Source organism: Camelus ferus, chromosome 23 (genome assembly GCF_009834535.1).
Source record: "Camelus ferus isolate YT-003-E chromosome 23, BCGSAC_Cfer_1.0, whole genome shotgun sequence".
Classification (NCBI taxonomy): Eukaryota; Metazoa; Chordata; class Mammalia; order Artiodactyla; family Camelidae; genus Camelus; species Camelus ferus.
In genome coordinates, this window is record NC_045718.1 from 16,757,589 (window position 1) to 16,769,180 (window position 11,592).

An 11,592-nucleotide genomic window follows, 5' to 3' on the forward strand; every position below is an offset into this window, starting at 1 on the left:
ACTTTACACATGTCATTGATTAGAATGCAGAGTTAACCAGTGTTTGGGGTTTTTTTCTCTTAAAATAAAGTAAAATTCAACTTAGGGCAGATCTGCTGTAAGATAGGTCCTGGACCACAAGAGGTTGGTCCTCTTTATTTGGGTGTCACAGGTATTTTAATTGAAAAACTTGAGGATGACTGTCTGAGCGGGTAATCTGTGCTCTGGCTCCTAGCACGCAGCCCCTTCCCTTGGCTACAGCCGAACAACCCCGAGAGTTAAGCGAGGACACAGCCTTTCCATGGCTTAGCGCATATGAGCACAAACCTACCTTTCACCAGTGCCCTGAATGAGCTGGGTGCTTTGGGATCAGCTCAGCCATCTGCCACCAATGCCAGGGGCTTAATCAGAGCAGGTGCATCCCGTGCCAGGTGCAGCAAGACGTGTAAACGTCCTAGGAGAGACACCTCAGAGCCAGTGCCTGTATCTTTACAGTCGTAACAGAGTGAGTTCCCCATTCTGTCTCCATCTTGGGCCACCCCAGTAGACAAAACTCTGTCTGCCTGGTTTCCAGCTCTGTACCCATAGATGGAGACAAATCCTTCACTTTGAGGACTTGAGAATCTGGCAGGTGAATGGAAATTGGGGTCTTTGACTTATTCTCTGAAGATTACAATATTACTGATCTGTTCACACGCTGGATATTGCCTTTTCGGTAAACCTTTGGGGCAGTGGGTATCTGTGGGTGCCAATGTGTTCACTCTGCAGCTAGATGGGGACCTTTGAGGTCTGAAATTGCTTGGGACGGGTCTGTACTGGGTATTCTCAAACATTGCTGCACACCAGAATCACCTGGGAGTCTTTTTAAAAAAATCCCTATGCCCAGGCTGCGCCCCAGACCAATTAAATTGGAATCTCCAGGGTGGCGCCCAGGCATTGTGTTTCTAAAGATCCCCCAGATGAGTCCATGTGCAGCCAAGTTGAAGCACCGCTGGTCTAGATTTTCCACCATCTCTCAGATGGGAAAGGAGAGTGAGCTCTCCTGGCTGCCGCTGGCTGGCTAATTGGCTGGCCTGCTTTGGAAGGTAATTCACTCAGTCCATAAGTCAGATCTTGTCTGCCCGATCTGGTGTGGGCAGCAACCTGGGGTGCTGCTGTCCCAGGGTAAGAGCTCCTGGCCCTCGCAGACAGGGTGGTGAGGTCAGGATGGCCGTCTCTGCGTCAGTCCTGCAAAGGGTGCCCATGGCCGCTTGCATCACTTCCCTAGGTTTGTGGTGGGAAGGGGAACAGATGGGTTATCTGCTGAAGGAAAAGAGAACAGGAAGAAAAAACCTTCCATTAAGGCAGCTCTGACTCTTGCTGTATTCAAAACCAGGCTGGAACCCTGGCCTTTGAAAGCCAGCACGATCTGCCTTTTCTTACAGCGAAATGGGCGTAGCTCACTTGGAAACTATGAGAGATCTTCATTGGCTGTTGATTTATTAACCCAGGGACCCTCACAATGGAGCTTCTCATTCTTCATCCCCTGACCCCCCTGAGACCCCACCCCCAGCCCCCACCCATCTGGGTACATCTCTGTGGGACCAGATGTGTTTGCTGCCTCTGGGAGCTTCTAGTCAGAAAGACCAGTATCTGGTTACCATTACTTATGCCCCATCCTGTCTGTCTCTGAAGTAAGTAGGCTGATGCTCCTTAGGAGTTAATAGCTGTCTCATATTCATCTATAAAAAATAATTAAATGATGGAGAGAAAACCCTAGAAGCTCCTGGAATATTTCTCACAACGAGGCTTACACCACTTGCTGCTCAGCTCAGGCAGACAGGAGATGCCCCAGGGGAGTGCTTCCCCTTGGGTGGTCCTTGATGGAAGTGGGGCCCTGTTCCAGAGACTTGAGTGGCCACAAAGAAAAAGGGGGGCCCCTGCATCCTGGCGGCCACCTCCTCCAACCAGAGGTTAGAAGTCCCCCCTTAACATCTTTGCAGGTGACACAGTGTCCCAGGCCCTGAGGTCCCCTGGGCCTGACGCACCGATCACATACATCTTGGATGAACATTTCACAGGCCATGTAATTATAGGCCTTGGGGTGACAGCTGCTCATCCCAGCCCTGCGGCATGGGATTTCAGTGACCATTCACTCTGAGAGTGGCAGGAGCGGCCGTCCTAGGGTGGCCACGAGGTGAATTGAGAAGAGTGTGGGCTCCAGACTTCAGTGGACTTAGTTCCAGGCCACACACAGACGCTTACTAGCAGTGGGACCACAGGCATGTTTCTTAACCTCTCTGAGCCTCTGTCTTGTAATTACATACTTGGTATGTAAGAGAAGGGATGTGACTGTCCAGCGCTGTTCTGATCAGGATCCTTGAGGACGAGGACAGAGGGCAGCAGACAAGCCAACGGAAGATGCTGTGATGGAAAAAGGATGTCAGCTGGTCTCTGTGCTGAGGGGTGGGTGTGGGAGGCCCCACTAGCTCCCCTCGGCAGTCACAGAGCCTGGCATCTTATCAGAAAGTGGAAGGAGGAAGTGAAGGCATCCTGCTGAGTGTGACATGTTTCCCACGAGCAGGCGTGCAGGGAGGTAGGAAGGCCGGGCAGCTCTGCTGTGGGTGACCAGCGTGTTCCGATGGGTGGTGTTGTGATGACTGCGTGGCTGTGAGATTCCCTAACCAAACCAGACACCCACAGGACTGTGCTGGGTGCTGCCGTCAGAGAGGCAGCCCGGAGAACACGGTCTTCCTGCCCTCTGGGCCCGTTCCCTCATTTGCCAAAGGACCATCCTGCCCTGCCCTGGGTCCACCAGACTTCTAAGCCCTGGCAAGTTCTTGGTGGGCTTTGACCGACCTGTTTATTTCCCCAAACTGTAGCTCCGGCACTGCTGGCCGCACAGGGACAGCATGAGGACTAAACAGGGACAGCGGGTGGAAATGGACTCAAGAGAAACCCAGGGAACTGACAGTCAGGTGGAGTTGCTTAGAACCCCAGAACTGTCCCCTGGACTCTCTCCACAGGGTGAAGGCCATCGCCCTCCATCTCCTTGGCTTCATTCTTCCTGACCCTTCCCTGGAGGGGGACGGGGAGGACACCAGGGGAACCTGTGAGAAGGATAAATGGTGATGCCATGGGAAGAACACAGCAGAATGGACCTGGAGTCCCCTTTCGTTCTGCACAGACTGAGCGTAGGGCTTTAGGCACGTTACCAAACTCTTCTTAGTCTCAGTCATCTCACCTGTGAAATGTGGGTAATAAACTCTGTCTCACAGTTTGGGTTCTGGGGATTAAATGAGATAATGCATGCCAAGCACTTGGCCCAGACGAAGTGCTGAGTAGACGCTGGTTGTCCCTTTGCCCCAGGAGAAGAGGTCCATCCCCTCAATTATCAGAGAAGGCTACAGCCTCCTGCCCCCACCAGTTCACGCATTCATTGGATAAATATATATGTGTGTGTATATATGTATGTATACGTACATACGTGTATATGTGTATGTATATGTACGTATGTGTGTGTGTGTATGTATATTATTATTTGCAAAGCGCTGTGACCAGTGACATGGGGCCTGAACTGATATCCATGTGCCCTTGGTCCTCTCGATCTGGGAGAATCGCTGTCAGTTGCCGTCAGCCTATGCTGGGACCACGTGTCTATTCCTGACTCTCCAGCTCTATCATTACTTCCCTGAGGAGGTGGGCCCTGGCTTACATTTCTTTGCATCTCCCTTAGCATCTAAATGCATCTTTCCGCAGCAGTCCCCCATGAACAAAATAGCTCTGCTGCTTGGCCAGAGTCATACCCAGTGCCTGTGTGCCAGGCCCTTTCCCACGGGTCTTGCAGCAAGCCTGAGGGATAGGTGTTGCCCCATTTCACAGGTAAGGAGCCTGAGGCCGAGAGCGATGTCAGTTACTTCCCCAGGGGTGGCTGGCTAGGCCGTGGCCCAGCTGGGCTTTGACCTTCGATTGTTTTCAGCCTGAGTCCACGTGATTCCTTTACACCACGTGGGGCTGGGGCTCACTTACGCTTGGTCAGATTGGCCTTTGGGAGGACGTGGCGGTTCCCTTTCTCATCCTGAGAACCAGTGTACACCCACCTTCACATCTTTGTTCCAGAATGTCTGTAAACCCGCAGAGGAGCCGCAGTGCCCGCCACCCACGCTGCAGGAGATCAAGCAGAAGATCGACAGCTACAACACCCGGGAGAACAACTGCCTGGGCATGAAGCTGGTGAGCGCGCGCCCCACCCCGCTCTCCGTCCTGGGGGGCGGGGTGGGGGGCCCTCCCCTCCCTTCCCTCCCCACTCCCTCCCCTCCCCCCCCACTCCCCTCCCCTTCCCCCCACTCCCCTCCCTTCCCCCTCCCACTCCCTCCCTCCCCCACTCCCTCCCCTCCCACTCCCCTCCCCTACTCCCTGCACCAGCTCCCTTTCTCCACCCCCCTACTCCTCACCCCCATCCAGTGTGGCTCCCCTGCTTCCCTCTGGATTCTGGGACCACGCTGGAGGTCCCTCCCCTTTCTTGGGGCCTCTGGAGGCCTCAGAGGTTGTGTGAGGCTGAGAGTCCAGGGTGTCAGGGGCCTCCACGTGCTTTAGGCAAATAGAATGGGCTTTAGAATAAGATCCAGATCCAATCTCTGGCTCTTCCCCTTTTCAACTTGTGGCTTTGGGAAACTTTCTTAACCTCTCTGAGCTTAAGTGTAAAATAGAGATAGCAGTGCCCTTTTGTCAAAGCTTTTGTGGGAGCTGTGACTCAGGGCCCTGGAGGTTCCTCCTCCTCCCCTTCTTGGTGGCTGCACAGTTACAGCCTGTGTCCAGGGACACTTCCTTAGATCTCAGAGAGGAGAGGGCACCAACTTTGTGCCAGGTTGGGAAGGGCTGGTATTCAGTGGGGAGGGGAGCAGACGGTAGGAGAACCCTGCCCCCTGCTGGTGGCTGGCGGCAACTAGCACTTTGGGGCCTCAGCCAGACTAGGCGCCAGGAAATCCAGTGGCAGGTGGGCCCAGGTTTAAGTGTTGCAGGCTGCTGGGTTTTGGAAAGAGATGCAGGAGGAAATCCAGTGGGCTGGCTCTCTGAGGACCTTGTTAGAGAGCCTTCCTGTTCCTCCGTGGTTTGGAAGGGCAAATTAGAGAGGCTACTCCAGGCCCTGCCTCCTGGTGTGGGGACTCACCAAAGGCGATCAGCACCTATCTGGTGGCAGGGGGATTTGGGACAGGCAGCCTGAGCCTCTTGGGAGGGAAAGCCATAGTGGCCCCACGTGCAGCTGGATACTGTGGGCCTTCTGCTGGTCCAATGTGGGGGAACAGTGTCTCTGCCCCTCCAGCACTCCCAGGTGAGCAGAGGCAGGAAGGAACTCAGCGAGACAGGTAGGGGGCTGACTAGGGTGGCACTGCCATTAGGAAAAGCCCCTGTGGCCCCTGGGACCTGGGTCTGTGGCCCAGAGTGCAGACTAGGATTAAGCAGAACAAACCCGCCCTGACCCCACACTACCTCCCACCCCTGGCAGAGTGAAGACGGCACCTACACGGGTTTCATCAAAGTGCATTTGAAACTTCAGCGGCCGGTGACCGTGCCGGCCGGGATCCGGCCCCAGTCCATCTATGACGCCATCAAGGAAGTGAACCTGGCAGCCACCACGGACAAGCGGACATCCTTCTACCTGCCGCTGGATGCCATCAAGCAGCTGCACATCAGCAGCACCACCACGGTCAGCGAGGTCATCCAGGGGCTGCTCAAGAAGTTCATGGTCGTGGACAATCCCCAGAAGTTTGCACTTTTTAAGCGGATACACAAGGACGGGCAAGGTAGGAGAGAGCGAGCTCCCAACCAGAAACTCCCCTTCCCACCTCTGTGCTCCCCTGCTAGACCCTGCCACACGTGGGCGGGAGGAGTGGGCGTCTCTTGGAACCGCAGTCCAGCCACCCACGTGGCATCGGGTCTGTGGAAGGACCACACGTGGGTCCTGCCCGCCCTTGGTGCCCTCCCTCCACATGTGACTTCAGGAAACCACACCCTGGGCTCTCACTTCCTAATCTGGTGCATGGGACAGACCCCGCCCCACCACTCCTGCTAATCTTTTGGGGGATGATGTGAATGGAAACATGCTTCCAACTCCAGCAGACGCCAAAGATAAAGGTGGTTACCCTGTTTATTCTCGTCAGGTTCATGTCATTAGGTTAAAAGGATGACTGCTTTCAGTTAGAAACACCCAGCTCTGCATCTCCAGTTCTGTCCCCACCCATCCTGGGCCCCTGCCCTTCTTTTTCCAAGACCCGCGCCCAACCCCCTGTCTTGGTTTCCAGTATTCTTCCAGAAACTCTCCGTGGCTGACCGCCCCCTCTACCTGCGCCTACTCGCCGGGCCCGACACGGATGTCCTCAGCTTCGTGCTAAAGGAGAATGAAACAGGAGAGGTGGAGGTGGGTCTGGGCCCCTTCACTTGTTGCACAAACCCAGGCTGCAGGGCACACCGGGTGGGCTCAGGGGGGCAATGGTCCTTCACCACCCAGTGTAGGTGGGGGCCACGCGCAGCAGCGCACCAGGAAAATGACTCAAGGGAGTCAAGCCGGGGTGGGGGCCGAGGCTCTGTGTTTAAGGCAGGATGGTAGGCACCCTCGGGGAGCAAGTCAGGGCCTGTGTCTGGCAAGGCCTGTGGAAAGACAGGATTTCATGTGCCTTACTTCTGAAAACTCAGGGTGGAGGGGCACTGAGAAACTCCCTGTGTTCTGGCCCAGGTTCTTTGGCTTCCGGATGGCCTGAGGCCCAGCAAGTCCCATGCTTGGGCTCCACTGGGCACGGGTATTTTTGAGCCATTTGTCTCTCCCTGGTTCTTAAAAATGGACCTCACTCCCCCAAGGGGGTCTCACCAGAGTCTGGTCTGTGGTGTGAAGTCGGGTGAACCAGGCTGGTGCTCCCTGTGGCCTGGGGTACATGGCAGGTGGGGTCACAGAGGAGTGACCACGAGCAGGTGTGTCTCACAGAGTTTGTCACAGGGCGTTCAGTGGAGGCCAGGGTGTGGGGAGCAGTCTCGGGGGTCACTGTGGAGATTTGGGGGATCTGGGGGGCAGGGGTCCTGCTTCCACCAGGCAGCTCTGCGTCCACCTGCTTTATATATCGGAGCGTGTGGATGGTTTTGTTTGGGAAAAGTATTCCACTGAGAACGTGTGAACGCTGCCCGCCCCGCAGGAAGGCTCCAGGCCTAGGGGTTTAGAGGCTTGTGTCCTAGTTCTGGGTTTGCTGCTCTGAGCCCTGACTGTGGTTATGCTGTCTCCCTCTGTGCTCTTCCGTGTTCTCATTTATCCAATGTGAGGATTAAACCAGATAACCCTAAAGTTCCTTTGCGCTCTAAGAGCTTAGGAGTTGAAATGCCTGACCCCATGGGTGCCTCAGCTCCTGGGTCAGCCTGAGACAAGTCAGACTTGCCTTCTGTCCAGAGAGGCCAGGTGCCACCGGGCAGGCCCAGGCCCACCAGGCTCTGCAGAGCCGGGCAGGTGACTTACTATCTGCTCCGCCAGCCAAGGGAGGCAGGTACCCTACTTCCATGGAGGACGAGAAAACAGGCTGAGGAGGGTGGAGTTTTGTGCTCAAGGTCACACGGCGGAGTCAGGCTGAAGCCCAGCCTCCCGACTCCCCAGTCCAGCTCTCCTCCAAATGCCACCTGAGGGTCAGCATGTGGGGAGCCTGTCCTGATCACCCCAAAGCAGACAGCTGGAGCGGGTCAACAGAGCCCCGAGCATCACTGTTAAGATCTCAGCTGCTAGAGAGAAATTTAAGGTTATTGATCGTCCAAATTAAAACCTGGCTCATGGACTAGGAACTCTTGGCCGTGAGAGGCCAGGATTTGAAATTTTGCTGCTGGTATGACACGGAAAGCCCAGGCTTTACTCGTCACATCTGCCTAGTCGGCAGTAAACCGTGTGCACGGTGTGTGAAGAAGAGGGTAGCAGGGCCCCCAGGCCGTGCGGCTTCTAACCTGTCTCCTGTTCTCTCTCTCCCCTCATAGTGGGATGCCTTCTCCATCCCCGAGCTCCAGAACTTCGTAACAATCCTGGAAAAAGAGGAGCAGGACAAAATCCAACAAGTGCGAAAGAAGTATGACAAGTTTAGGCAGAAACTGGAGGAGGCCTTAAGAGAGTCCCAGGGCAAACCTGGCTAACCCGTCTGGCCTCCTCTTCTCCTGATGCCCATGGATGTATTTGTATTATTAATTATTATTTTGCAACAGACACTTTTTCTCAGGAGCCCTCTGGTGGGTGCATTTGTGCCTGCCCAGCAGTTCCAGATGTGGCATGAAATCTCTGATGAACATGTGTGTGTGGGGTTGGGGCCTGCCCGCCGCCACGCCGCGCCCCTTCGCACACGGCCCAGGAGCAGTGCTTGTGTGAAAGAACCACTGCGTCCTCTCGCCCGCCGTCTGCAAGCCTTTCACAAACCACACAGTTGCCTCTCTCATAACCAAACTGGAACCCTTCGCACCAGCCGGCAAAGGAACAAAAAAAAAAAAGGTTTTAGAGAGAGATGTTCTTCCTCTGGCTTTCCTTCTTCAATTTCTCTCGTTTGCCATCCACAGTACCTTTATTTATGAGTCAAAAATTGTAGCATATTTCTTTAGCAAGTCTGAGCTAAAACCCTGAAAGCAGGATAATGCTCATAAAAGGACTGTCCCCGATTGTCCCCAGGTGCCCGTTGTTCATGCTTAAGGGAAGGTCATAAAGCCACTGGCCCCAGATGCTCAGGTTAGGACCCCGAAAGCTGAGGTTGCCTGAGAGATTTCCAGAGAAGCTGCAGCTGGCCCTGGCCCTGATCGCCCAAGAGTCGCACATGTAAACCCAAAGGCATGTATATATCTGTGTATGTGTGGTCCTCAGCCACATCTTTGTCGACAACTGTTTGTTTCTAAGTTACAGCCTTGAATTTAACATTGCCATCATCCTTGTGTGTTTCCACCAAAGGGAAACCAGCCATTTACCATTTTTAATGTCTGCTGAGTACAGAAAACAGGCAGTCGAAGTCAAAAAGCGTTGGAGATAAACATGTCCAAGCTGTCTGCAGCCTTCCCCGGCTGGAGAGCCGGGGAGGCCTGGCTGCCTTGGTTTCCCCCTTGGCCTCCAGCACTGCCTCTCTCCTCCCACTGGGACTCTAGGATCTCCAGGTGCTTCCAGATGAGCTGCCTTGACTACAGTGGGGGGGAACCTCCAACTCAGCCAACTTGAAGTCCTTTGTGTTCAAAACATGGCCAGCCCGTGCGTTGTGCTCAGTGAGCCCGTGGGGCTGGCCTCCCGCTGACCTCAGTGCCTTTTTGTTTTCAGAGAGGGACCAGGAGCAGGGCACGTTTGCTTGAAGCTCTGCTGCTGGCTTGCACCTGCCAGGAAGTGGACCGCGGCAGTGTGGGAGACAGGACCAGGAGAGCCGTCCCTCCAAGTGGGGGACGAGGGTCGCAGGCCTCCTGAGGTCCAGCCGCCTGGACAGGGCGGATCAGGTTCCCAACTCTACATTTGTCCTGCCTCCTTGTTTAGGTTCAGCTTAAACTAGCCAAACAGTTGCAGCCAGGACTGCAGACACACTCCAGTGCAGAGGGAGCTTGCAGCAAATAGCCAGGACTGCAGGTACACCCCAGTGCAGAGGGAGCAGGACTTTCAAAGCAGGGCCGGTTTTCCGATCCAGCCTCTGAGAGACCATTTCTTTGCTGTCCTCTGCCTTCCCAAGTCCCTCTTGGGTTGGTTGGAGCCCACGCTTCTTCGCGTAGCCTCAGGAGTTCCCTCCCTGACCCTCGCTGAATCCACACTGCCCCTGATCCCAGAAGGAACGCAGACCCCTTGTCATATAAGCTGTTAAGTCTTCAGAGCTGCAAGAACAGCACAAGCTAGGCAGCTGAAAAATACTTTTTACATCATAAAAACCCTGGTTATCTGCCATCTCCTGCTCAGCCTTATCACTTCCCTCCCTTAAAAAAAAACCTCTCTCCCCGCTGTATATTGACGGGGGTGGGCGAGAGTCTCCTCTCCTTCACGCTGCATGTCTTTAACATTAGTGGACGCACGGCTCCTGCTGCAACCGCTGTGAATGCTGCTGAGAACCTCCCTCTGATGGGGCGGCTATTTTATTTTTGAGAAGGAAAGAAGTCATGTACATATATACATAAAGGCATATTGCTGTATATAAAGAGATGAGGGTGTTTATGAAATATGAAAATTATGAGAAAATTGAGACTTTATCTAAAGCACACTTAGACCAGGACCCGGGCTGAGGTCCAAGTGTAGTATGTAGGAAGTGTCCCCTCCGTCCTGGGCGGGCGGGACTGCTGGCAGTGCCTTCTATGGTTGTGTTGGCCAGTGTGTAAGTATTCTGAGGATATTTTCTTTTTAAATGTCTTTCTTATATGGGTTTAAGAAAAAAAAGTAATAAAAGCTTGTAAAAATGATTCAGACTGGAGACATCTTTGAATTGGGAGCTGGGGGTGGGGGACAGAGGAACGCACACACTTCTTAGCAGAATCAGATTTTCCTTTTGCCAACAAATGGAGAAATGAAGGCTACTGTTCAAATAATCTTGAGAAAACTGTCCAAAGGCCTGAGCCGGGGGACGCTGCCCAGGTGACTGGCTGTACCCCCAGAGAGTGGGCGAGGAAAGGGGACTTACTCCAAAAAGAGTACTTACTCAGGAAAGAGGAGGGGCTTTCTGGAGCTACGGGTGATTAAACACCAGGACAGGCTACTGAGTTAAGCAATGCCTCTTCTATTTCTGGAATGATTTAAAAAATCAGATAGGAATGAGTCTTTGAAAGTTTAAGATCATCTCACCTGGAGGAAGAGGGTTAGATTAGATGACTAACAGTCCTTTCACTTTAGCTCTGACTTCCATCAAAGGAACGTCTCAGTAATCATGGCAATAACCACATAAAAATTCTTAAAAAGAAACTCTCGCCTGCCTTCCGGTATTGATCACACACAGCACAATGAATGGGGGTCCTCAGAGCTCATCCAGTCCGCTCCCCACCTCCCTCCAGCAGAGCAACACCCCGCCCAGTAGACATTCTTGAACGTGTCCAGGAACGGGGCACGTCTGTAACACTTGTTCACCTAGACCTCCAAGAAGTGAATCTTTCGACAATTTCACCAAAACCAGAAATGAACGAGTTTCTGCTTTCCACTGAAACTCACTAGATTACAGTGTAGGGTTAAGTTCAAAGCCATAAATTCGACCTTCACATAGATTATTTGGCTTGGCACACAGGAAAAAGAGTCCCTCGCACAGCCTAACTCCCCTGCCTTCGGACACGCCCCTGTGGTATTCACGAGGAGGAAGGGGAAGATGCGTCAATGCAGATGTGTCACCGTGACTGGAAAAACCATTCGAAACACAGGTCTTGACAGCACTGTGTCACAGCAGAATTCTGGGTCAAACCACAGTGAACAGTGGATGTTTGCTTTCCACTCAGCCCTACCACGTACCGACCGGCTCGGTGTCTTTAGCAGGGATTAACAAGGCAAGAACACAACCTCTAGGAGCCTCCAATCCCTCCAAGACTTTCATGTTCGTGAAAGAAGTTTATAAAGTACATTATCTGTGTTCATGTGAGGACCATATTTCATGACTACTGTGCACACTGTACTCCCACAGATCAAACTCTGTCCAA

The 11,592-nt window shown here is 53.5% G+C and overlaps 1 protein-coding gene across 2 annotated transcripts in view; it reads left to right on the plus strand.

Moving 5' to 3' along the window:
• Positions 1-10,377, plus strand: part of RASSF5 (Ras association domain family member 5) — a 69,013-nt gene extending 58,636 nt beyond the window's left edge. For both annotated transcript variants that reach the window (XM_032467058.1, XM_006182269.3), the window contains 4 exons: positions 4,078-4,191; positions 5,465-5,762; positions 6,261-6,376; positions 7,960-10,377. In XM_032467058.1, coding sequence (XP_032322949.1) covers positions 4,078-4,191; positions 5,465-5,762; positions 6,261-6,376; positions 7,960-8,112 — 681 coding nt within the window. In that variant the 3' untranslated portion in view covers positions 8,113-10,377. The remainder of the gene's footprint in view (positions 1-4,077; positions 4,192-5,464; positions 5,763-6,260; positions 6,377-7,959) is intronic.
• Positions 10,378-11,592: the final 1,215 nt, after the last annotated feature.